This window comes from Salvelinus alpinus, chromosome 11 (assembly GCF_045679555.1).
Source record: "Salvelinus alpinus chromosome 11, SLU_Salpinus.1, whole genome shotgun sequence".
Lineage (NCBI taxonomy): Eukaryota > Metazoa > Chordata > Actinopteri > Salmoniformes > Salmonidae > Salvelinus > Salvelinus alpinus.
In genome coordinates, this window is record NC_092096.1 from 12,934,915 (window position 1) to 12,962,468 (window position 27,554).

Here is a 27,554-nt window from a genome sequence, read left to right on the forward strand (position 1 = left end):
ATATACACAGACATAGAAACACACACAATGAGGTGAGGGAGAGAGAGAGAGGGGCTTAGATACCCAACACTACAGATGCACACACACAGAAGAGACACACATAATGAGAGTGTGTGTGTGTATTCTCTCTAGGGGTTTTCCTAATGCAGAGAGACAAGCAACACAACGTCCATGCCACACTTCATCTAGAGTTGTATAGATCCATGTGTAATGCTTTTTAATTTGACTCTCTTGACATTTAAATGTCTGCAGAGCAGGAAGTAGCAGGAGGCCTGATTAATCCCCAGGGGCCTGCTGGAAAAGATTGATCGTACTGTGGGGAAACTGAAGCAATTAGTCTCCTCTCCTCCAACCAACTTAATCATGGTCGCTCCGCTAAAGCAGCTTCTGGACGTTAAGAGGAGAGGTGTTTTGGAATTCCAGCCAGAGAGGAGGGAGGGAGAGAAATGATATGTATATATACACACACACACATATATATATGAGAGAGACTGCTGCACGCTTAACCTTGTTTAGTCTTGCCAGGAAGAACCACAGAACGGCAAGGCCAAGAACAACAATTATGTTGCATTGTGGTTCCAGTACTAGACTTGACAGTTCAAAGAAACCAGACATGTTTACAGCTACAGGTAATGACAATATATCAGCTGGACAGGTAACGAAGTGTGACATTTTGGCTCTCCATAGAGGAAGCATGATGATGCTAAATCATTGATATGTTCTCCATGACTTCCCCTGACTAAATAAAAAGGTTTTAAAAAATGGCCATTCTTCCGTGGCCTGCTCTGTTCTGCTGTGTTCTAGGGTGCTCTGCTGTGTTCTAGGGTGCTCTGCTGTGTTCTAGGGTGCTCTGCTGTGTTCTAGGGTGCTCTGCTGTGTTCTAGGGTGCTCTGCTGTGTTCTAGGGTGCTCTGCTGTGTTCTAGGGTGCTCTGCTGTGTCCTAGGGTGCTCTGCTGTGTCCTAGGGTGCTCTGCTGTGTCCTAGGGTGCTCTGCTGTGTCCTAGGGTGCTCTGCTGTGTCCTAGGGTGCTCTGCTGTGTCCTAGGGTGCTCTGCTGTGTTCTCTCCCACTCACCTTTTCCATTGTTGCTGGGTTTCTTCCTGAACTGAACAGTGTGAACCATGTCCCACTCAGTCTCACAGCTCAGCTGGTGCTCCACCTGCCTGGGTGGGTGGTCTCCTGGGTCGTGGCTCGGACCCTGGTGCCGCTGGCCCCATTCAAACACGGAGCTAGACTCCTGGGAGAGAGAATACAGGTATACTCAGACCCACCCACATACGGTACTATATACAGTACACACAACTACCCATATACTGTACTATCTACACTACTGTCCAAAAGTTTGGGGTCACTCAGAAATGTCCTTGTTTTCCATGAAAACATACCTGAAATTTGTTGCAAAATGAATAGGAAATAGTCAAGATGTTGACAAGGTTATAAATAATGATTTAATTGAAATAATAATTATGTCCTTCAAACTTTGCTTTTGTCAAAGAATCCTCCATTTGCAGCAATTACAGCCTTGCAGACCTTTGGCATTCTAGTTGTCAATTGGTTGGGGTAATCTGAAGAGATTTCACCCCATGTTCCTGAAGCACCTCCCACAAGTTGGATTGGCTTGATGGGCCGTTCTTAGGTAACATACGGTCAAGCTGCTCCCACAACAGCTCAATAGGGTTGAGATCCGGTGACTGTGCTGGCCACTCCATTATAGACAGAACACCAGCTGACTGCTTCTTCCCTAAATAGTTATTGCATAGTTTGGAGCTGTGCTTTGGGTCGTTGCCCTGTTGTAGGAGGAAATTGGCTCCAATTAAGTGCCGTCCACAGGGTATGGCGTTGCAAAATGGAGTGATAGCCTTCCTTCTTCCAAGATCCCTTTTACCCTGTACGAATCTCCCACTTCACCACCAAAGCACCCCCAGACCATCACATTGCCTCCACCACGCTTGACAGATGGCGTCAAGCACTCCATCATCTTTTCTGCGTCTCATGAATCTTCTTCTTTGTGATCCGAACACCTCAAACTCTTATTCATCGGTCCATAACACTTTTTTCCCCCCAAAATCTTCCTCTGTCCAGTGTCTGTTCTATTTCCCATCTCAATCTTTTCTTTTTAATTGGCCAGTCTGAGATATGGCTTTTTCTTTGCAACTCTGCCCCTAGAAGGCCAGCATCCTGGAGTCGCCTCTTCACTGTTGACGTTGAGACTGGTGTTTTGCGGGTACTATTTAATGAAGCTGCCAGTTGAGGACATGTGAGGCGTCTGTTTCTCAAACTAGACACACTAATGTACTTGCCCTTTTGCGCAGTTGTACACCGGGGCCTCCCACTCCTCTTTCTATTCTGGTTAGAACCAGTTTGCACTGTTCTGTGAAAAGGGTTTTCTAATGATCAATTAGCCTTTAAAAATGATACATTTGGATTAGCTAACACAACGTGTCATTGGAACACAGGAGTGATGGTTGCTGATAAATGGGCATCTGTACGCCTATGTAGATATTCCATAAAAAATCTGCAATTTTTTGAAATGTCTAAGTGACCCCAAAATGTTGTACTATCTATATACAGTACACACACACCCATATACAGTACTATATATATACAGTACATAGTTCTGGCTGGCTGTGTAGGTAGTGGTACAGATATATACATAAAAGGCTGGAAATACTATTAGAGAGGCTAATAAAATTAAACCGGTTTTGACAGAGAAAGAGAATAGGGGATGTTTTTTTTCCTCCACAGAGAACCTAACGGACAGACATCTGTCCTGAGTGGCTGATAGAGAGAGGAGAGTTAGTTTCTATGAAGAGATGAGCTAGCTATGTGTGTTCATCTCAACCGGGATGAACCATTATAGATTCAGGATATACTTTAGGGCTTTGGTTTCCTGTTGCATCTCTGCTATCAGGGTTTTTATTTCAGTCAGAGATCACTAGAACATCTTTATTCTAGCGCAGCAGAGAAACAGAGACAGGAAACATGAAGCGATGCTGCTGTCACATGACCAAGGTGATTGGAGCCAGAGTGTGGTTTGACAGTCATCATCGAGCTCTCAAGACAACTGATGTGTCACCATGGATACAGCCAAGCCAACATACAGTGGGGAGAACAAGTATTTGATACACTGCCGATTTTGCAGGTTTTCCTACTTACAAAGCATGTAGAGGTCTGTAATTTTTATCATAGGTACACTTCAACTATGAGAGACGGAATCTAAAACAAAAATCCAGAAAATCACATTGTATGATTTTTAAGTAATTAATTTGCATTTTATTGCATGACATAAGTATTTGATCACCTACCAACCAGTAAGAATTCCGGCTCTCACAGACCTGTTAGTTTTTCTTTAAGAAGCCCTCCTGTTCTCCACTCATTACCTGTATTAACTGCACCTGTTTGAACTCGTTACCTGTATAAAAGACACCTGTCCACACACAATCAAACAGATTCCAACCTCTCCACAATGGCCAAGACCAGAGAGCTGTGTAAGGACATCAGGGATAAAATTGTAGACCTGCACAAGGCTGGGATGGGCTACAGGACAATAGGCAAGCAGCTTGGTGAGAAGGAAACAACTGTTGGCGCAATTATTAGAAAATGGAAGAAGTTCAAGATGACGGTCAATCACCCTCGGTCTGGGGCTCCATGCAAGATCTCACCTCGTGGGGCATCAATGATCATGAGGAAGGTGAGGGATCAGCCCAGAACTACACGGCAGGACCTGGTCAATGACCTGAAGAGAGCTGGGACCACAGTCTCAAAGAAAACCATTAGTAACACACTACGCCGTCATGGATTAAAATCCTGCAGCGCACACAAGGTCCCCCTGCTCAAGCAGGCGCATGTCCAGGCCCGTCTGAAGTTTGCCAATGACCATCTGGATGATCCAGAGGAGGAATGGGAGAAGGTCATGTGGTCTGATGATTCAAAAATAGAGCTTTTTGGTCTAAACTCCACTCGCCGTGTTTGGAGGAAGAAGAAGGATGAGTACAACCCCAAGAACACCATCCCAACCGTGAAGCATGGAGGTGGAAACATCATTCTTTGGGGATGCTTTTCTGCAAAGGGGACAGGACGACTGCACCGTATTGAGGGGAGGATGGATGGGGCCATGTATTGCGAGATCTTAGCCAACAACCTCCTTCCCTCAGTAAGAGCATTGATGATGGGTCGTGGCTGGGTCTTCCAGCATGACAACGACCCGAAACACACAGCCAGGGCAACTAAGGAGTGGCTCCGTAAGAAGTATCTCAAGGTCCTGGAGTGGCCTAGCCAGTCTCCAGACCTAAACCCAATAGAAAATCTTTGGAGGGAGCTGAAAGTCCGTATTGCCCAGCGACAGCCCCGAAACCTGAAGGATCTGGAGAAGGTCTGTATGGAGGAGTGGGCCAAAATCCCTGCTGCAGTGTGTGCAAACCTGGTCAAGAACTACAGGAAACGTATGATCTCTGTAATTGCAAACAAATGATTCTGTACCAAATATTAAGTTCTGCTTTTCTGATGTATCAAATACTTATGTCATGCAATAAAATGCAAATTAATTACTTAAAAATCATACAATGTGATTTTCTGGATTTTTGTTTTAGATTCCGTCTCTCACAGTTGAAGTGTACCTATGATAAAAATTACAGACCTCTACATGCTTTTTAAGTAGGAAAATCTGCAAAATCGGCAGTGTATCAAATACTTGTTCTCCCCACTGTATACAATGTGGAGTGTTGTCATCCTAAATCGTGACTAATGTTCCCTTTAAGCTGCGCCGACACCCCGCAGAAGAAATATCAGCCCGCGCAGAGAAGCACGAGATTGAACTTCACTCAACTTTAGAGAGTTTTCCCCCCTTTAGTTAACACTATCAACGTTTCCCTTCACTGTGGGAATTGTGATCCGAGTCAATGCGTTATTAGCCACTTTCAACGCAACATCCCGAAACAAAACTAATTGTGCAAGACTTAGTAGGCAAAACTAACTATGCAAGAGATTTGTTTTTTGTAGGCAGAACACATCGGTGTATGATTCTATTGCATTGACAGGCACCACTCAGCCCGTACTCTACAGACCGGTGGCATAACCAATCAGAGCTGCAGTAGGCCTATATATACATAAACTGGGTGGTTCAAGCCCTGAAAGCTGATTGGCTGACAGCCGTGGTATATCAGACCGTATACCACGGGTATGACAAAACATTGTTTTACTGTTCTAATTACATTGGTATTAGCCCAGTTATAGATCATCTGTAGTCAGCAATAGGATAGTGGTTGCTTCCTGCAAGACCACAAAACCTGTACATTTCTAGACATCTTTGAAACGTGAGTCAGGTAAAGAGCTTTTTTTTTGTCTTAAAGGGGCAGTGTTGTATTTTGAGACAAGCTTGAATAATCTAAGTATCCAATAGGCAGAGGGTAGTATAATTTGTCTGGTTCTCTGTAATAATGTTGGAATAATAATGACATTTTCTTTTGTAAAGTGGTTTCTTGCATCAAACACCATTTTCAGTCACCTCCTTGTCTGAAGGACGAGTGGATAAAACAGGTTCATGTCAAGACCTGGGTGTATTTTGTTAAAAAATCTCATGGAATGTAGGCCTACATTGAACACCACACATTGGCTGCTACTGTAGGCTGAACGATAGAACAGCTATTTCCATGTTAAACAAATTGCACTGTGTCTGTATTATCAGCACCGGACAACAGTTGTGGCCGAGCCAATTAGCAGTGTTTCTATATGAATTTACCAGTAAGATTGATAAGAGTCTAAATCTTGTTAGTATTCTAATATATGTACATGTGTACACTTTGTTTATGATGACCTGAAACAAGGAATATTAAATAAAAAAAGATATGTAAATAAAGTCTAACCTTGGCAGCACACAGCATGGCAGAGTGGTCGACATCTTCCATGGGTTTATATTCCAGCACTAGGTCTCCATCCTGGTAGAAATGACGAGAAGGAATGTTCAGTCTGATCTGTGGACATTATAACAGGGAAGGAGACATCTCATTCTGTTCCATATTGACATACCTGGTCCAGGACACGCAGGGATCCTGAAGTGAGAGAATCCTGCTCTTCACGCCTTTCTGGGTTGGTGTGTATAAACACTCCATCATGCTCATATAGAACCTGGGAGAGAACGAGGGAAATACATTCAGAGATTAATACAACTCATGTTATGTTGTTGTTGGAGACTTGGTAAACAAATAGGTCTAATGTACCTAGCTAGCTTGCTAACTTCATCCAAATCAAGTGCCGTTTCCATGTGACAATGTAATGGGATACATTTGCTGTATTGTTTACAATTTTGCTGGCGGCTCTTTGAACATGGACCAATTTCACATTCTTTCACCGTTCTACATTTTCAGCAGTGTGATGTGGCTAACTAGGTAGCTGGCTCAACCAACTTCCTGACCACTTTTAAACTGTTTTGCATGTTTGTTTTGGTGGTTGCTAGTACAACAAGTTAGCTCAACTTGTCACTATGAAAGCTAACAACACGAGCCTGTTGGTATTCTGGAAGTCGACAGTTTTACGAGTTTTACAAGTAACTTCTTATGTCCGCAAACCACTTTGTTTCACCTGAAACTACTCTGCCAACTGGACAGGCAACTTCTACTAGCTAACGTTAGCTGTCAAGTGTCGACAATGGCTTGTTCAACTTCTAGCCAAATGATTTCGTTTAAACTATTTACAAAACCTCACAGACAACATGATCCATTGACAATGCGAACAAAACAAAGCACATTAAAAAAATACGAAATGCCACAAATCTGTTTTCTCAGCACCTTGACGCCCGTTGAAGTCGCCATGTCGCCTGTCTCAGCTGACGACGACGTAGTAGCACAGCTCACGTGTTTCCAGTTGTTTTGACTTGTGGGAGGGGGGAAGAATAAATAACTAAATACTCGTCATTGGGTGTTGCTGAATCCGTTTTTCACATTTCTTTTTATTTCACCTTCATTTAACCAGGTAGGCTAGTTTAGAACAAGTTCTCATTTACAACTGCGACCTGGCCAAGATGGAGCAAAGCAGTTCGACACAAACAACAACACAGAGTTACACATGGAATAAACAAACATACAGGCAATAATACAGTAGGAAAAAAAGTCTATATGATCTTTGACACATTCATTGTAAACCAACGACGCAATTAACGAGATCATTGAAATAGTTGAGTGTATCTCGCATACAACAGAGATTATTATTGAACTGTTTGTTGTTTAAGCTTCCACTTCCGCAAACATCCGCCAGGGAACATTAGCGTTAACAGGGGTGTAGTCATTATCCCAATTCTGTTGCAAAACGTTTCGTAAACGGAACGAAACGGGGAGGGACCTACCTTAATCTGTCCAATAGAATCTCTCGTTTTTTTTGCAACTGTTTGGACTAAGGATTACACCCAGCAGTAAGAGTGGGAGGAGGCACCTTTGGACGTTGTAATAGGATGTTGTTTAATGTTTAATTTAGGGCTATTATTCCAGACAAAGGTTGAAAAACCCTGTACATATTCAGTCAAATCATATTGTATTTGTCACATGTACCGAGTACAACAGGTGTAGACCATAATAAAACAGATGTAGACCTTACAGTGAAATGCTTACTTACAAGTCCTTAACAAACAATGCAGTTTAATGAAAAATAAGTGTTAAGAATTACTTACTAAAATAAACTGAAGTAAAAAATTAAAAATAAGAAAATAGAAAAATAACAAATAATTAAAGAGCAATAATAAAATAACTAGCAAGGCTATGTACAGGGGGTACCGGTCAAAGACTGGTCATACCTTAAGCGAGCAGGTGATAAAATCAACTCTCTCTCTCTTCAATTCAAAGGGCTTTATTGTCATGGGAAACATGTTTACATTACCAAAGCAAGTGAAATAGATAATAAACAAAAGTGAAATAGACAATAATAAACAACAAAAGTTTAAAAGGAATAGAGACATTTCAAATGTCATATTATGGATATGTACAGTGTTGTAACGATGTGTAAATAGTTAAAGTACAAAAAGGAAAATAAATAAGCATAAATATGGGTTGTATTTACAATGGTGTTTGTTCTTCACTGGTTGCCCTTTTCTTGTGGCAACAGGTCACAAATCTTGCTGCTGTGATGGCACAACTGTGGTACTGTATTTCAACCAATAGATATGGGAGTTTATCAAGATTGGATTGTTTTCAAATTCTTTGTGGGTCTGTGTATCTGAGGGAAATATGTGTCTCTAATATGGTCATACATTTGGCAGGAGGTTAGGAAGTGCAGTTCGGTCTCCACCTCATTTTGTGGGCAGTGTGCACATAGCCTGTCTTCTCTTGAGAGTCAGGTCTGCCGATGGCGGCCTCTCTCAATAGCAAGGCTATGCTCACTGAGTCTATACATAGTCAAAGCCTTCCTTCATCTTGGGTCAGTCACAGTGGTCAGGTATTCTGCCACTGTGAACTCTCTGTTTAGGGACAAACAGCGTTATAGTTTTCTCCGTTTTTTCTTGGTTGGTGAGCGGACCCCAGACCTCACAACCATAAAGGGCAATGGGTTCTATAACCGATTCAAGTATTTTTTGCCAGATCCTAATTGGGATGTCAAATTTGATGTTCCTTTTGATGGCATAGAAGGTCCTTCTTGCCTTGTCTCTCAGATCGTTCACAGTTTTGTGGAAGTTACCTGTGGTGCTGATGTTTAGGCCAAGGTATGTATCGTTTTTGTGTGCTCCAGGTCAACGGTGTCAAGATGGAATTTGTATTTGTGGTCCTGGCGACTGGACCTTTTTTGGAACACCATTATTTTTGTCTTATTTATGCTGCAATAGTTTATGTGTCGGGGGGCTAGGGTCGGTCTGTTATCTCTGGAGTATTTCTCCTGTCTTATCCGGTGTCCTGTGTGAATTTAAGCATGCTCTCTCTAATTCTCTCTCTCCTTTCTTTCTTTCTTTCTTTCTTTATTCTTTCTTTCTTTCTTTCTTTCTTTCTTTCTTTCTTTCTTTCTCTCTCTCTCTCTCAGAGGACCTGAGCCCTAGGACCATGCCTCAGGACTACCTGGCCTGATGACTCCTTGCTGTCCCCAGTCCACCTTGTTGTGCTGCTGCTCCAGTTTCAACTGTTCTGCCTGCAGCTATGGAACCCTGATCTGTTCACCAGACGTGCTACCTGTCCCAGACCTGCTGTTTCAACTCTCTAGAGACAGCAGGAGCGGTAGAGATACTCTGAATGATCAGCTATGAAAAGCCAACTGACAGTTACTCCTGAGGTGCTGACCTGTTGCACCCTCTACAACCACTGTGATTATTATTATTTGACCCTGCTGGTCATCTATCAGGCCACCCCTCATAGCCTGGTTCCTCTCTAGGTTTCTTCCTAGGTTCTGGCCTTTCTAGGGAGTTTTTCCTAGCCACCGTGCTTCTACACCTGCATTGCTTGCTGTTTGGGGTTTTAGGCTGGGTTTCTGTACAGCACTTTGTGACATCAGCTGATGTAAGAAGAGCTTTATAAATACATTTGATTGATTGATTTACTGTCAGGGCCCAGGTCTGGCAGAATCTGTGCAGAATATCTAGGTGCTGCTGTAGGCCCTCCTTGCTTGGGGACAGAAGCACCAGATCATCAGCAAACAGTAGACATTTGACTTCAGATTCTAGTGGGGCGAGGCCGGGTGCTGCAGACTGTTCTAGTGCCCTCGCCAGTTCATTAAGATATATGTTGAAGAGGGTGGGGATCAAGCTGCATCCCTGTCTCACTCCACGGCCCTGTGGAAAGAAATGGGTGTGTTTTCTGCCTGTTTTAACCGCACACTTGTTGTTTGTGTACATGGATTTTATAATGTTGTATGTTTTTCCCCCAACACCACTTTCCATAAATGTGTATAGCTGACCCTCATGCCAAATTGAGTCAAAAGTTTTTTGAAATCCACAAAGCATGAGAAGACTTTGCTTTTGTTGTGTTTTGTTTGTCAATAAGGGGGTGCAGGGTGAATATGTGGCCTGTCGTACGGTAATTTGGTAAAAAGCCAAATTGACATTTGCTCAATACATTGTTTTCACTGAGGAAATGTACGAGTCTGCTGTTAGTGATAATGCAGAGAATTTCCCAAGGTTACTGTTGACACATATCTCACTGTAGTTATTGGGGTCGGATTTGTCTCCACTTTTGTGGATTGGGGTGATCAAGTCCTCGCTTCCAAGTTTTAGGGAAGATGCCAGAGCTGAGGATGATGTTAAAGAGTTTAAGTTTAGCGAAGTGAAATTTGTTGTCTGTATAATTTATAATTTCATGTAGGATACCATCAACACCACAGGCCTTTTTGGGTTGGAGGGTTTGTATTTTGGCCTGTAGTTCATTCAATGTAATTGGAGAATTCAGTGGGTTTTGGGAGTCTTTAATAGCTGACTAATATTTTCTATTGTTCATGTATGTGTTTTTGCTGTTTGTTCTTTGTTATAAAAACAATATTTTGCGAAGTGGTTAACCCATACATCTCCATTTTGGATAGATAACTATTTTGTGTTTTCCAATTTTCCCAGAAGTGTTTAGAGTCTATGGATTCTTCAATTACGTTGAGCTGATTTCTGACGTGCTGTTCCTTCTTATTCCGTCGTGTATTTCTGTATTGTTTTAGTGATTCACCATAGTGAAGGCGTAGGCTCAGGTTATCTGGGTCTCTGTGTTATTGGTTAGATATGTTCCTCAATTCCTTTCTTGGGATTTTGCACTTTTCATCAAACCATTTGTCATTGTTGTTCATTTTCTTAGGTTGTCTGGTTGAAATGTTTAGATTTGATAGTGAAGCAATTTAGGCTTTCTACTGCCAAGTTTACAACTTCGCTATTGCAGTGAAACGTTTTGTCCAGGAAGTTGTCTAAAAGAGATTGAATTTGTTGTTGATGAATTACTTTCTGGTAGGTTTCTACACTACTTTCCTTCCATCTATAGCATTTCCTAATAGTATGCAGTTTGTTCGGCTTTGATGCCTCATGATTGAATATTGCTCTGTTCAAGTAGAATGTGATTTTGCTGTGATCTGATAGGGGAGTCAGTGGGTTCTCTCTTTCTCCTCTCTCTCTTTCTAATGTATAATTTAGTGCATCTTGTTCTCACTTAATAGCAAATTAAAGCTGGAAATGCTCCATTTACAGACCAGCTCACACATTTACCTCTTCTGGCTCCTGTAAGACCTCTTTGTCTTCACAGAAGAGAGAGAGAAGCGGGAGAAATAGTGTGAGAGTTAGAGAGAGAGACAGAGGGAGAAGGGGTATCTGGGATGGATGAGGCTAATATTTCAGGAGAGAAGGAGAAGGGATCTCTGGGATGGATGAGGCTAATATTTCAGGAGAGAAGGAGAAGGGATCTCTGGGATGGATGAGGCTAATATTTCAGGAGAGAAGGAGAAGGGGTATCTGGGATGGATGAGGATAATATTTCAGCAGAGACAGAAGGAGAAGGAGGAGTCTCTGGGATGGATGAGGATAATATTTCAGCAGAGACAGAAGGAGAAGGATGAGTCTCTGGGATGGATGAGGCTAATATTTCAGCAGAGACAGAGGGAGAAGGGGTCTCTGGGATGGATGAGGCTAATATTTCAGGAGAGACAGAAGGAGAAGGGGTCTCTGGGATGGATGAGGCTAATATTTCAGCAGAGACAGAAGGAGAAGGGGTCTCTGGGATGGATGAGGCTAATATTTCAGGAGATACAGAAGGAGAAGGAGTCTCTGGGATGGATGAGGCTAATATTTCAGAGGAGACAGAAGGAGAAGGGGTATCTGGGATGGATGAGGTTAATATTTCAGGAAAGACAGAGGGAGAAGGGGTCTCTGGGATGGATGAGGATAATATTTCAGCAGAGACAGAAGGAGAAGGGGTATTCTGGGATGGATGAGGCTAATATTTCAGGAGAGACAGAGGGAGAAGGGGTATCTGGGATGGATGAGGCTAATATTTCAGGAGAGACAGAAGGAGAAGGAGTCTCTGGGATGGATGAGGCTAATATTTCAGGAGAGACAGAAGGAGAAGGGGTCTCTGGGATGGATGAGGCTAATATTTCAGCAGAGACAGAAGGAGAAGGGGTCTCTGGGATGGATGAGGATAATATTTCAGGAGAGACAGAAGGAGAAGGGGTATCTGGGATGGATGAGGCTAATATTTCAGGAGAGAAGGAGAAGGGGTATCTGGGATGGATGAGGATAATATTTCAGGAGAGACAGAAGGAGAAGGGGTCTCTGGGATGGATGAGGCTAATATTTCAGGAGAGAAGGAGAAGGGGTATCTGGGATGGATGAGGATAATATTTCAGGAGAGAAGGAGAAGGGGTCTCTGGGATGGATGAGGATAATATTTCAGGAGAGACAGAGGGAGAAGGAGTCTCTGGGATGGATGAGGCTAATATTTCAGCAGAGACAGAGGGAGAAGGGATCTCTGGGATGGATGAGGATAATATTTCAGGAGAGACAAGGAGAAGGAGTCTCTGGGATGGATGAGGATAATATTTCAGGAGAGACAGAAGGAGAAGGAGGAGTCTCTGGGATGGATGAGGCTAATATTTCAGGAGAGAGAGGGAGAAGGAGTCTCTGGGATGGATGAGGATAATATTTCAGGAGAGACAGAAGGAGAAGGAGGAGTCTCTGGGATGGATGAGGCTAATATTTCAGGAGAGACAGAAGGAGAAGGAGTCTCTGGGATGGATGAGGCTAATATTTCAGGAGAGACAGAGGGAGAAGGAGGAGTCTCTGGGATGGATGAGGCTAATATTTCAGGAGAGACAGAAGGAGAAGGAGTCTCTGGGATGGATGAGGCTAATATTTCAGAGGAGACAGAAGGAGAAGGAGTCTCTGGGATGGATGAGGCTAATATTTCAGGAGAGACAGAAGGAGGAGTCTCTAGGATGGATGAGGCTAATATTTCAGCAGAGACAGAGGGAGAAGGGATCTCTGGGATGGATGAGGCTAATATTTCAGGACAGAAGGAGAAGGTGTCTCTGGGATGGATGAGGCTAATATTTCAGCAGAGACAGAGGGAGAAGGAGGAGTCTCTGGGATGGATGAGGCTAATATTTCAGGAGAGAGAGGGAGAAGGAGTCTCTGGGATGGATGAGGCTAATATTTCAGCAGAGACAGAGGGAGAAGGAGTCTCTGGGATGGATGAGGCTAATATTTCAGGAGAGACAAGGAGAAGGGGTATCTGGGATGGATGAGGCTAATATTTCAGAGGAGACAGAAGGAGAAGGGGTATCTGGGATGGATGAGGCTAATATTTCAGGAGAGAAGGAGAAGGGGTCTCTGGGATGGATGAGGCTAATATTTCAGGAGAGACAGAAGGAGAAGGGGTCTCTGGGATGGATGAGGCTAATATTTCAGAGGAGACAGAAGGAGAAGGAGTCTCTGGGATGGATGAGGCTAATATTTCAGGAGAGATAGAGGGAGAAGGTGTCTCTGGGATGGATGAGGCTAATATTTCAGGAGAGACAGAGTGAGAAGGGGTCTCTGGGATGGATGAGGCTAATATTTCAGGAGAGACAGAGGGAGAAGGGGTATCTGGGATGACCCCTGGATGAGTCTGAAGGGAAGAGTGTATCACCTTCTCATAAACTGTTCTAACTCACCACTCAGTCTGTTCCCACTGGAGGCTGCAGCAGTCAGTAATAACGCTCTAAGTTCAAGTACAAACACTCCGTGAAGAACTGCTCGGTCTCTGGTTCACTCAACCACAAACATGATGATGACTCCCACAGTTAGACAGAGGACGAGTGCAGTTTCGTATATGATTAAAAATGAATACTCTCTCCATGGTGCCCTCCTACACACGCACGGACACGCACGAGCACGAATATACACACACACACACACACACCGACTAACGTCTTTAACAACACAGGTCACTGTTTTCATGAGGTTATTGATGTCATTCTGTAAAAAGTGTCAGTGAACTTCTCCAGGAAACCTGGCAAGTAGTTTTCCTGGCGTGATGTCACCACCTTGGTCTGTGTTCACGGTTCCCAGTAGTTTTCCTGGCGTGATGTCACCACCTTGGTCTGTGTTCACGGTTCCCAGTAGTTTTCCTGGTGTGATGTCACCACCTTGGTCTGTGTTCACGGTTCCCAGTAGTTTTCCTGGCGTGATGTCACCACCTTGATCTGTGTTCACGGTTCCCAGTAGTTTTCCTGGCGTGATGTCACCACCTTGGTCTGTGTTCACGGTTCCCAGTAGTTTTCCTGGTGTGATGTCACCACCTTGGTCTGTGTTCACGGTTCCCATTAGTTTTCCTGGTGTGATGTCACCACCTTGGTCTGTGTTCACGGTTCCCAGTAGTTTTCCTGGCGTGATGTCACCACCTTGGTCTGTGTTCACGGTTCCCAGTAGTTTTCCTGGCGTGATGTCACCACCTTGGTCTGTGTTCACGGTTCCCAGTAGTTTTCCTGGTGTGATGTAACCACCTTGGTCTGTGTTCAAGGTTCCCATTAGTTTTCCTGGTGTGATGTCACCACCTTGGTCTGTGTTCACGGTTCCCATTAGTTTTCCTGGTGTGATGTCACCACCTTGGTCTATGTTCACGGTTCCCATTAGTTTTCCTGGTGTGATGTCGCCACCTAGTGGTCTTATGTATTATTAGCTTCTAACCAGTACAGCAAGAGGAGGATGCAGTTTGGCATTTATTGTCATGAACCTTGCCCTAGAGGCAGCCTGCAGAGTGTTCACTAGCTGGCACAGCCACAAAGTCATAAAATATCAATTTTAACCTAAACTTAACCACACTGCTAACCCTAATGACTAATCCCAAACTTAAAAGAAGACCAAGAAGCAAATGTTTGTTTTCATGAACTTTTACAATATAGCCTATTTTGACTTTGCTGCTGGCCCATCTAATGAAAATCACGCAGTTCTGCCTCCAGGGCAAGATTAATGACAATAAACGTCAACCTGCGAGGAGGATGGGTCTCCTCCCGTCTGAGGGAGAATCTCAAATGCATACTCCTCGCGTCCTCTCTCTCCTCGCGTCCTCTCTCTCCTCGCGTCCTCTCTCTCCTCGTCTCCTTCTCAAAACACATTGGGAAAAAGGTCCTTCCCCTCTGATCTTCTCCTCCAATGGGTTTTGAGAAGGAGCCGAGGAGAAATTAAGTTTCTCCCTGACTCTTGTTCCTCTCAAGGTTTCTTCCTTCTAAGGAGATGTTTACTTGTCACTATACTGCTGCTTGCACAGGGATCAAGGCCGGCTTACGGTAAAAGCACTTTGTGACTGATGATATAGAAAGGGATTTATGGATGGAATTTGATTTGTCCCAGAGGGCAATTGGTTTTGCAGCAGGTAAGGACGAGACATGTAAAAAAACATGTAAAATCCACATAGATCACAATGATACACCAGAACAACAACACAATGATACACCATGACAACAGCACAATGATACACCATGACAACAACACAATGATACACCATGACAACAGCACAATGATACACCATGACAACAACACAATGATACACCATGACAACAACACAATGATAAACAAAGACAACAGCACAATGTTACACCATGACAACAACACAATGATACACCATGACAACAACACAATGATACACCATGACAACAACACAACGATACACCATGACAACAACACAATGATACACAATGACAACACATAACCGGATAAAAACCAACATCACATAACCAGATAAAAACCATCACATAACCAGATAAAAACCATCACATAACCAGATAAAAACCATCACATAACCAGATTGTTCAACTCATTACCTGGCTAGCTCAGTGGGTGGAGCCTGATCTCTTAATCTCAGTGTCGTTGGTTCAAGCCCCCCGTTGGATGATCATTTCCTTTGGGGGTGGCAGGGAACCTAGAGGTTAGAGAAGCGGACCAGTAACGTTCGAATTCTGCTCGGAAGTGGGCCAGGAACTGAAGAGTTGCAAGTATCAATAACCTAGATGCAATCACCTGCCGTTGTGCCTTTGAGCAAGGCAATTAACCCCTGAAATGCTCAACGGATGCAGTAGTACGGCTGCCCTCTGCTCCAATCTCTCCGATCTCTGTATATACAGGGCTGCCCTCTGTTCCAATCTCTGTATATACAGGGCTGCCCTCTGCTCCAATCTCTGTATATACAGGGCTGCCTACTGTTCCAATCTCTGTATATACAGGGCTGCCCTCTGCTCCAACCTCTGTATATACAGGGCTGCCCTCTGCTCCAATCTCTGTATATACAGGGCTGCCTACTGTTCCAATCTCTGTATATACAGGGCTGACCTCTGTTCCAACCTCTGTATATACAGGGCTGCCCTCTGTTCCAATCTCTGTATATACAGGGCTGCCCTCTGTTCCAATCTCTGTATATACAGGGCTGCCCTCTGTTCCAATCTCTGTATATACAGGGCTGCCCTCTGCTCCAATCTCTCCAACCTCTGTATATACAGGGCTGCCCTCTGTTCCAACCTCTGTATATACAGGGCTGCCCTCTGCTCCAATCTCTGTATATACAGGGCTGCCCTCTGCTCCAACCTCTGTATATACAGGGCTGCCCTCTGTTCCAATCTCTCCGATCTCTGTATATACAGGGCTGCCCTCTGTTCCAATCTCTTTATACAAAAAAAAATTGCTCTACCTGTTTTGCATGTTATTTTGTCATTAATACGTGTCACATATCAGTTTGCAAAAAAAAGATAATTGAGGTAATGAAGCCGCATACAAACATGGTGTCTTCTTGTTTTCTTGGCAGCTCCAAAACGCAGGTGTTTCAGCTCAGTGCTTTCTGCCTAGCCCAGGACCTCCACATCCGCCATCTTCACCTGTGGGATCATCTGAGACCAGCCACCTGGATAGCTGATGAAAATGAGGAGTATTTATATCTGTAAGAAAGCCCTTTTGTGGGGAAAAACTCATTCTGATTGGCTGGGCCTGGCTCCCCAGCTGTGCCCCCTGCCCAGTCATGTGAAATCCATAGATTAGGGCCTAATGAATTCATTTCAATTGACTGATGTCCTTATATGAACTGTAACTCAGTAAAATAGTTGAAATTGTTGCATGTTGTATTTCTACTTTAGTTCAGTATATACATATAAAACATGTAAGGATCATGTAACATGTTATGTTTCTTACTAGATAATGGACGTTGAAGTCAGATTTATTTTTCAAATTATGTAAATTGCCTTTTTTTTCTGTTTGTAATTTAATTTTTAATTTTTGTTTCTTGTTTGGTTTATGATATTTAAAAAGAAGAAGACATCATGATATTATTACTAACCAATAGATATTCTTGACTTATTGTTTCGTTGATTTTATTTAATATTAGATCAGTTGTTTCTCAATGTACCATCTGGCTTCTAAGAGTGAAGAGAAACCAATGATAAATGATAACCAGTTATTTATGCACTACTTTACCTCCCAAAAATTAAAAGAAATCATTTAACTGAAATATTATTTAGTCGTTATCTTTCTTAATTGGAGAAGAACATTTCTTTAAGCATTAGACAAAACATGGAGGACACTACCCAACTTCCCATTCTGTCTCATTGATCAAACAAATTATTTATAAAATCATTCAGTAGTCAGTTATTAAGAAGAGAATCAGGTCTACACTTTCATTCTTCCACAAAGCAGCACAAAGATTGCATCACCCGATCCGGTCCGTACAAAAATAACTGAATAACTCAAGCTTAATACATCCTGTTGGACTGGTTGGTTCTGATTCTGATGCGTTCGGTTAAATGATGAAGACACAAGATTGTTTGTTTTTCACCTTGTTATCAATGCTTAGTTCACACAAAAAGCCATAAACATTGTGATGTCATAGTACTATATGTCATCAAATCATTACAAAGCAGTAGGATTCAGCTGTGGAAGGAACTGTTTTCTACGTGAAGAGCAGAAAGCCAGAGAAGGTGCTGTGGTGGTTCTTGTCATCAAAGACGTTAAATTCTGCCACCAGACGAGTGTAGACCTCATCTCCTGCATCCAACTGCAGTGTGACACCATTGGATCCACCGTCCTCGGAGTCTGAAACGTCATCGGTCACAGTCACCATTAGAAGTTCGTTTTTAAACAGCGACACTCTTCTCCCCTTGCTGGAGGTTGTAAAGGCAGTGTATGTGAAGTAGTAGACTCCATTAACCGGTGCTCTGAAGATACCCGTCACCGGACTGTAAGCCTCACCAATATTGTTGAAGACATGTTTGTAGACCAGGATGACATCATCACTATTTGGTCCTTTGGATTCAGACAGCGAGGCTGAGAAGGCCACCTTCGGTCTCTCTCTGTTCTCTCTCTTCAGTTCCTCCACGCTGGCTGCCATCTCATTCAGTTTGGTGCTCTGTTGAGCCACAATGGCTCTCAGCTCCTGGAGTAGGACTCTCTGTTCCTCCACCTGGCTCTCGCTGGCCCTCAGTGTGGTTTCCATAAAGATTGGCTTCTTGGCATTGTCTGTAATGTGAAAAACCTGATGCTCAGAGAGACAGCTGCAGAGAACAAACAGCAGAACAACGAAGGTCCTCATCTTTCAGATCAACTCTGGGATCCTTTGGTATCAAACACCTAAACTCAAGAATTATATACAGATGAATAGTGAACCATTTACTCAGTCATTTATTGTTAATACTTAACTGTCCTTGGATAGGTGCCGATGTTGCGTGTTCTGGTGTTTAAGTTCAAAGTTTTTATTGATCCACTGGCAGACAGTAAACACTCTCTGAAATACTTGCTGTGTTAACATAATTCTTTATATTAAGAGAATGAAACGAACATGTGTCTTATAAAAAGATATATACAATGTAGAGTGCAGAAAGTCAGTTACAGACATGCAGTACTTTGGCAACTAAGAAAGTATTTTTTTTAAACCTCCCTCTTTGGGCTGGATGTGTCCATATATAGGTCATACATGCTTAATCTATGAGCAGAATTACTTTACCTCAATTAACCATCAAATCCCTAGTTTAAAAGCAACTGTTTTTTTAAAATACATTTTCTCTACATTTCCCCCAACGTGGGCCAGCAATTCAAGTTCTAGCCAATGAGCGTCAGCCTCTCGCATTTGAGTGACAGCTAGCAAGAGGCCTGCCCAGCGTTATCCAATGAGTTCGCAGGGCTCAGTGGACACAGCAGAGAGAGAGAGATCAATGACGTGGTGCACATACAGTTGGAGTCATTAAAACTTGTTTTTCAACCACTACACACTTTTCTTGTTAACTATAGTTTTGGCAAGTCGGTTAGGACATCTACTTTGTGCATGACAAAAGTAATTTTTCCAACATTTGTTTACAGACAGATTATTTCACTTATAATTCACCGTATTACAATTCCAGTGGGTCAGAAGTTTACATACACTAAGTTGACTGTGCCTTTAAACAGCTTGGAAAATTTCAGAAAATTATGTCATGACATTAGAAGCTTCTGATTGACATCATTTAAGTCAATTGGAGGTGTACCTGTGGATGTATTTCAAGGCCTACCTTCAAACTCAGTGCATCTTTGCTTGACATCATGGGAAAATCAAAAGAAATCATCCAAGACCTCAGAAAAAAAAATGTAGACCTCCACAAGTCTGGTTCATCCTTGGAAGCAATTTCCAAACACCTGAAGGTACCACGTTAATCTGTACAAACAATAGTACGCAAGTATAAACACAATGGTACTACGCAACCATCATACCGCTCAGGAAGGAAACGAGTTCCTAGAGAAGAACGTACTTTGGTGCGAAAAGTACAAATCAATCCCAGAACAACAGCAAAGGACCTTGTGAAGATGCTGGAGGAAACAGGTACAAAAGTATCTATATCCACAGTTAAACGAGTCCTATATTAATATAACCTGAAAGGCCGCTCAGCAAGGAAGAAGCCACTGCTCCAAAACCGCCATAAAAAAGCCAGACTACAGTTTTCAACTGCACATGGGACAAAGATCGTACTTTTTGGAGAAATGTCCTCTGGTTTGAAGACACAAAAATAGAACTGTTTGGCCATAATGACCATCGTTATGTTTGGAGGAAAAAGGGTGAGGCTTGCAAGCCGAAGAACACCATCCCAACCGTGAAGCACGGGGGTGGCAGCATCATGTTGTGGGGGTGCTTTGCTGCAGGAGGGACTGGTGCACTTCACAAAATAGATGGCATCATGAGGAAAGAAAATGATGTGGATATATTGAAGCAACATCATGACCAGGTAGACCTCAACATGACCAGGTAGACCTCCACACGGCGATAGTTTGACCAAGTAGACCTCCACATGGCGATAGACTGACCAGGTAGACCTCCACATGGCGATAGACTGACCAGGTAGACCTCCACATGGCGATAGACTGACCAGGTAGACCTCCACATGGCTATAGACTGACCAGGTAGACCTCCACATGGCTATAGACTGACCAAGTAGACCACCAGGTATAGACTGACCAGGTATACCTCCACATGGCAATAGACTGACCAGGTAGACCTCCACATGGTGATAGACTGACCAGGTAGACCTCCACATGGCTATAGACTGATCAGAATGGTAGAGTAACTAAGGGTCTGTTCAGGAGGGTGCATTATATACAGAATATAAATAGATTGTGTGGAGGACAGACATTGTCCGTCGTGTAGAACAGATATCGTCCGTCGTGTAGAACAGATATCGTCCGTCGTGTAGGACAGATATCGTCCGTCGTGTAGGACAGATATCGTCCGTCGTGTAGGACAGATATCGTCCGTCGTGTAGGACAGATATCGTCCGTCGTGTAGAACAGATATCGTCCGTCGTGTAGGACAGATATCCGTCGTGTAGAACAGTGAATTGAATACATCAGCTATACATTACATTTCCATCTGCTACAATCTGAACCTTTCACCTCACTGAATGTTACAATCAGCTGATCTGAGGCAAGAAGCTCCAGCCCCAGAGAATGACGCAGCTCTGATGGCTGCCTGCCTCGTGTGGAACCAGCCAGGCTTCAGACATGGTTGGTTGTAGTTACTGGAGTGAGAGGAGCTCACCACAGGGACAGACAGGGTTTGCAATGTACATGCATACCAATTCTCATGATCTCCTCCCACACACATTTAAAAGCATTGAATTGGTGTAGGACTGTGCTTGGGCTAGAGGGAGTTTCCACCATCTCTCTTACACCAGTCCAAGAACATATTTGCATGGAACCGGTGTTTAGAGCCACAGCAACAGTAGTGAAAGACCATCATTTACATGCTGCCAGCCTCTAGAACAACCCAAACCATGAAGACTGCTTCATTGAAGACTGAGCTTGTCAAATGTGTAGGGCAGGAGTGAAAACCTACAGGACGGTAGATCTCCAGGAACAGGGTTGGAGTGAAAACCTACAGGACAGTAGATCTCCAGGAACAGGGTTGGAGAGAAAACCTACAGGACAGTACATCTCCAGGAACAGGGTTGGAGAGAAAACCTACAGGACAGTAGATCTCCAGGAACAGGGTTGGCGTATAAACCTACAGGACAGTAACTCTCCAGGAACAGGGTTGGAGTATAAACCTACAGGACAGTAACTCTCCAGGAACAGGGTTGGAGTGAAAACCTACAGGACAGTAGATCTCCAGGAACAGGGTTGGAGTGAAAACCTACAGGACGGTAGATCTCCAGGAACAGGGTTGGAGTATAAACCTACAGGACAGTAGATCTCCAGGAACAGGGTTGGAGTGAAAACCTACAGGACAGTAGATCTCCAGGAACAGGGTTGGAGTATAAACCTACAGGACAGTAGATCTCCAGGAACAGGGTTGGAGTATAAACCTACAGGACAGTAGATCTCCAGGAACAGGGTTGGAGTGAAAACCTACAGGACAGTAGATCTCCAGGAACAGGGTTGGAGTGAAAACCTACAGGACAGTAGATCTCCAGGAACAGGGTTGGAGTGAAAACCTACAGGACAGTAACTCTCCAGGAACAGGGTTGGAGTGAAAACCTACAGGACGGTAGATCTTCAGGAACAGGGTTGGAGTGAAAACCTACAGGACAGTAACTCTCCAGGAACAGGGTTGGAGTGAAAACCTACAGGACAGTAACTCTCCAGGAACAGGGTTGGAGTATAAACCTACAGGACGGTAGATCTCCAGGAACAGGGTTGGAGTATAAACCTACAGGACAGTAGATCTCCAGGAACAGGGTTGGCGTATAAACCTACAGGACAGTAACTCTCCAGGAACAGGGTTGGAGTATAAACCTACAGGACAGTAACTCTCCAGGAACAGGGTTGGAGTGAAAACCTACAGGACAGTAGATCTCCAGGAACAGGGTTGGAGTGAAAACCTACAGGACGGTAGATCTCCAGGAACAGGGTTGGAGTATAAACCTACAGGACAGTAGATCTCCAGGAACAGGGTTGGAGTGAAAACCTACAGGACAGTAGATCTCCAGGAACAGGGTTGGAGTATAAACCTACAGGACAGTAGATCTCCAGGAACAGGGTTGGAGTATAAACCTACAGGACAGTAGATCTCCAGGAACAGGGTTGGAGTGAAAACCTACAGGACAGTAGATCTCCAGGAACAGGGTTGGAGTGAAAACCTACAGGACAGTAGATCTCCAGGAACAGGGTTGGAGTGAAAACCTACAGGACAGTAACTCTCCAGGAACAGGGTTGGAGTGAAAACCTACAGGACGGTAGATCTTCAGGAACAGGGTTGGAGTGAAAACCTACAGGACAGTAACTCTCCAGGAACAGGGTTGGAGTGAAAACCTACAGGACAGTAACTCTCCAGGAACAGGGTTGGAGTATAAACCTACAGGACGGTAGATCTCCAGGAACAGGGTTGGAGTATAAACCTACAGGACAGTAGATCTCCAGGAACAGGGTTGGAGTATAAACCTACAGGACAGTAGATCTCCAGGAACAGGGTTGGAGTATAAACCTACAGGACAGTAGATCTCCAGGAACAGGGTTGGAGAGAAAACCTACAGGACAGTAGATCTCCAGGAACAGGGTTGGAGTATAAACCTACAGGACAGTAGATCTCCAGGAACAGGGTTGGAGTGAAAACCTACAGGACAGTAGATCTTCAGGAACAGGGTTGGAGAGAAAACCTACAGGACAGTAGATCTCCAGGAACAGGGTTGGTGAAAACCTACGGGACGGTAGATCTCCAGGAACAGGGTTAGACAGCCCTGGTGTAGGGGAATCTCTCTTTATCACAGTGTGGATACAGTATGTAGTTCTACCTGGTCACCGTATGGTTAAGTCTTATGGAGACCAGAGGCTGTAGTGACTGGGTTTAACCAGTCAGCACCGTATGGTTAAGTCTTATGGAGACCAGAGACTGTAGTGACTGGGTTTAACCAGTCAGCACCGTATGGTTAAGTCTTATGGAGACCAGAGGCTGTAATGACTGGGTTTAACCAGTCAGCACTGTATGGTTAAGTCTTATGGAGACCAGGGTTGTAGTGACTGTGTTTAACCAGTCAGCAAATGAAATGAAGCTTTTCATCCTGGTGAGGATAAACCAGGGCAGAGTAGCACATCTGGGTTCAAACACTATTCCATATCATTACCAACACTATTCCATATCATTACCAACACTATTCCATATCATTACCAACACTATTCCATATCATTACCAACACTATTCCATATCATTACCAATACTTTAGCTGTGACTGAGTGTGGAACTAAAAGTGAAAACCCTGCCTATCAGGCTCAAGCAAACATTGTTGAATAGTCTTTGAACCCAGGTCTGTAGAGTAGAGACCAATCATGAATCTCTCCCCGTTTCCCTGCAGAAATCCACCATAGACATGTCATTAAATAACATGAGTTGACATGAGATCTGGAATGAAGTCTCCCTCCCCGTAGGTCTCCTCTCTGTGTAGCCGGCGCCAGGAGAACTTCTGTACATGGTGTTGGTGATCACAGTCCGTTGGTATCGTCTCAGGAAGTTACACTTTTACAACATGTCATCCTCCAATCAGAAGCAGAAGAATATGTCCTCCTCCAATCATAAGCAGTAGAACATGTCCTCCTCCAATCATAAGCAGTAGAACATGTCCTCCTCCAATCATAAGCAGTAGAACATGTTCTCCTCCAATCAGAAGCAGTAGAATATGTCCTCCTCCAATCATAAGCAGTAGAACATGTCCTCCTCCAATCAGAAGCAGTTGAACATGTTCTCCTCCAATCATAAGCAGTAGAACATGTCCTCCTCCAATCATAAGCAGTAGAACATGTTCTCCTCCAATCAGAAGCAGTAGAACATGTCCTCCTCCAATCATAAGCAGTAGAACATGTTCTCCTCCAATCATAAGCAGTAGAACATGTTCTCCTCCAATCATAAGCAGTAGAACATGTCCTCCTCCAATCAGAAGCAGTAGAACATGTCCTCCTCCAATCAGAAGCAGTAGAACATGTCCTCTTCCAATCAGAAGCAGTAGAACATGTTCTCCTCCAATCAGAAGCAGTAGAACATGTTCTCCTCCAATCAGAAGCAGTAGAACATGTTCTCCTCCAATCAGAAGCAGTACGTGACTACCTAACGCTATGTATTCTGAATATGTTTGAGTCTAAGTTCAAAACGGTTGGAGGATGTGTACTGAAGCTTCCATTGTTTCATAAAAAAGAATGACAATGTATTTGACACCTCTGCGTTGTAAATAGTTATAATTGTTCTATTACAAAACACGACACTAGCAGTTTAAAAAATTACAATTCCAGAAAGTGTGCTTTCATCCACAATTGTTATTTCATTTTACAATCATTAAGACTATTGTACACTTTCCTACACCTGCGTATCGTTTCCCCAGAGCCTGTAAAAAGCAGATAAAACATCAACGTTATTCATACTCTTCATACGTTTTTTGGGTTGTTTTTTTAAATGTATTTTTTGTTGTTGTCATTTACATTTTTCACAGAGAAACTCGGCAAACAGGAAGAAAACGCAGTATAACAAAAGCATTGATAGTGACGGGTCAGTGCAAAAAATCTGCATTTTAAATCAGAGAGAAAGATCAAGAGAAAGGAGGGGAAGAGAGAACTTACAGTTCTTTTTTTGTTATTGAAAAAGCACAATGCATGTATTCATAAAGGGTCTCAGAGCAGAAACGCTGATCTAGGATCAGTTTACTCTTTTAGAACTCAATAAGGTTACAGAGACAGGTGGGACTCCTACCGAGAAGCTTTATGAACACAGGCCAAGAAAAGAGCTGGATGACGGAATCAGAGGGCTTTCACCACTTCACCACCACAGAAGAAGAAGCAGTACCGAAGGCTTGGACACATTTCCATACAACATGTACTTTAGTTTATCAACAATAAAGATCAGTTTTTTTCTTCTTCTTTCTCTAAAGTGAAACTAAATGAAGCCTTCAGAGACGGATCACCTCATCATGCACATTATCCTCGCTAAAAAAAAAAGGCCTAGAAATCTGGGGTATGAGTGTTTATGAGTTATAATGTAGTCTGTTGGTTTATGTTCATTTCAGAGAGGTGGGGACAGTGTGTGTGTGTATTTCACGACAGTGTGTGAGTGTGTATTTCACACTAGTGTGTTAGAAGTCCATCTGCTAGTTTGTAGAAAGACAGAGGAGGCAGATTCCTTCCTTTCATGTTCTCTTCACCTCTTCATCACTCAGAAGTCTCATACGGATGGGTCAGCAGGGGGTGTCAGAAGTCTCATACGGATGGGTCAGCAGGGGGTGTCAGAAGTCTCATACGGATGGGTCAGCAGGGGGTGTCAGAAGTCTCATACGGATGGGTCAGCAGGGGGTGTCAGAAGTCTCATACGGATGGGTCAGCAGGGGGTGTCAGAAGTCTCATACGGATGGGTCAGCAGGGGGTGTCAGGAGTCTCATACGGATGGGTCAGCAGGGGGTGTCAGAAGTCTCATACGGATGGGTCAGCAGGGGGTGTCAGAAGTCTCATACGGATGGGTCAGCAGGGGGTGTCAGAAGTCTCATACGGATGGGTCAGCAGGGGGTGTCAGAAGTCTCATACGGATGGGTCAGCAGGGGGTGTCAGAAGTCTCATACGGATGGGTCAGCAGGGGGTGTCAGGAGTCTCATACGGATGGGTCAGCAGGGGGTGTCAGAAGTCTCATACGGATGGGTCAGGAGGGGGTGTCAGAAGTCTCATACGGATGGGTCAGCAGGGGGTGTCAGAAGTCTCATACGGATGGGTCAGGAGGGGGTGTCAGAAGTCTCATACGGATGGGTCAGGAGGGGGTGTCAGAAGTCTCATACGGATGGGTCAGCAGGGGGTGTCAGAAGTCTCATACGGATGGGTCAGCAGGGGGTGTCAGAAGTCTCATACGGATGGGTCAGCAGGGGGTGTCAGAAGTCTCATACGGATGGGTCAGGAGGGAGTGTCAGAAGTCTCATACGGATGGATCAGCAGGGGGTGTCAGAAGTCTCATACGGATGGGTCAGCAGGGGGTGTCAGAAGTCTCATACGGATGGGTCAGCAGGGGGTGTCAGAAGTCTCATACGGATGGGTCAGGAAGGGGCACCAATGAATGAATATTACAGTATAAAGAATAGTATATAAGCCAGCACATTGTTCCATAGAGGGAGAAGTGTAGTGAGTAAAGTGTACGATGACTCAGAGGGAGAACAGCAGTCTTCATGTCATAAGGAGGGAGATGAGAGGGGAGGCTGAGGGCAGAGGCAACAGTCCTGGTTGCTTAAGGGGGGAAAGGGGAGGATGGGGTAGGTTGGGACATGGAGGGTGGGGGTAAGTTGGGATGTGGAGGTGGGGGGGTAGGTTGGGATGTGGAGGTGGGGTGTAGGTTGGGACGTGGAGGTGGGGGTAAGTTGGGATGTGGAGGTGGGGGGGTAGGTTGGGATGTGGAGGTGGGGGGGTAGGTTGGGATGTGGAGGTGGGGGGGTAGGTTGGGATGTGGAGGTGGGGGGGTAGGTTGGGATGTGGAGGTGGGGGGGTAGGTTGGGATGTGGAGGTGGGGGGGTAGGTTGGGATGTGGAGGTGGGGGGGTAGGTTGGGATGTGGAGGGTAAGTTGGGACGTGGAGGTGGGGGTTAAGTTGGGACATGGAGGTGGGGGGGTAAGTTGGGATGTGGAGGGTGGAGGTTAAGCGGATGAGCAGCAGCCCCCCGCGGCCGTGGCGGCTTGAGGGTCATCGTCCACGATCTGTACCCCCCTTCGTGATGTCGTTGACTGGCTGGCTCCGTTACCCTTCGCCCTCTCCTCTGCTTGGGCCGTCTCCATCATTCCTGTCAACAAAAGGGAGACGAGAGGGAGAGTCAGTACTGTGGGAGACCAAAGTCCTACCAACAAAAGCTGAAAGTCCTTACAACCAAGAAAAGCCAAACATCCTACAAACAAAAGCTTTAAGTCCAATCTACAAAATTCAGAAGTACTATCAACAAATATAAAAGTCCTACCAACTGGTCCATCATAATATAATCGTTTCCAGTATTTGATTTTTGTCTCAACCTGAGCCGGTACATTCATCATCACTATTCCATAACACGTGAGAACGGCTGCTTACTTTTACACAGGTCTAGGAACAGTTCTTCTATTCCCTTGTTTAGTTTGGCTGATGTGTGGTAGTGTTTCGCCCCCACGGACTCTGCATACCTGTGAGGAGAGGAATCCACAGAGAAGACAGACCAATCCGTTACACCAATCACCATT

The 27,554-nt window shown here is 44.2% G+C and overlaps 2 protein-coding genes across 4 annotated transcripts in view; both read right to left on the minus strand.

Moving 5' to 3' along the window:
* LOC139533584 (TBC1 domain family member 15-like) overlaps nt 1-6,878 on the minus strand; it is an 80,916-nt gene extending 74,038 nt beyond the window's left edge. For all 3 annotated transcript variants that reach the window (XR_011666820.1, XR_011666819.1, XM_071331732.1), the window contains exons 1-4: nt 6,782-6,878; nt 6,024-6,122; nt 5,861-5,932; nt 1,074-1,236 (exon numbers count right to left, since the gene is read on the minus strand). Coding sequence is in view for 1 of the 3 variants with exons in the window: in XM_071331732.1 (XP_071187833.1) it covers nt 1,074-1,236; nt 5,861-5,932; nt 6,024-6,122; nt 6,782-6,805 (358 nt within the window). In the remaining 2 variants the exon portion in view is untranslated. The remainder of the gene's footprint in view (nt 1-1,073; nt 1,237-5,860; nt 5,933-6,023; nt 6,123-6,781) is intronic.
* A 10,829-nt stretch (nt 6,879-17,707) lies between these two features.
* The window catches only part of LOC139533585 (ras-related protein Rab-21), a 55,226-nt gene continuing 45,379 nt past the window's right edge, over nt 17,708-27,554 (minus strand). Inside the window, exons 6-7 of the mRNA XM_071331734.1 lie at nt 27,409-27,497; nt 17,708-27,130 (exon numbers count right to left, since the gene is read on the minus strand). Of these exons, the coding sequence (XP_071187835.1) occupies nt 26,988-27,130; nt 27,409-27,497 (232 nt within the window). The 3' untranslated portion in view covers nt 17,708-26,987. The remainder of the gene's footprint in view (nt 27,131-27,408; nt 27,498-27,554) is intronic.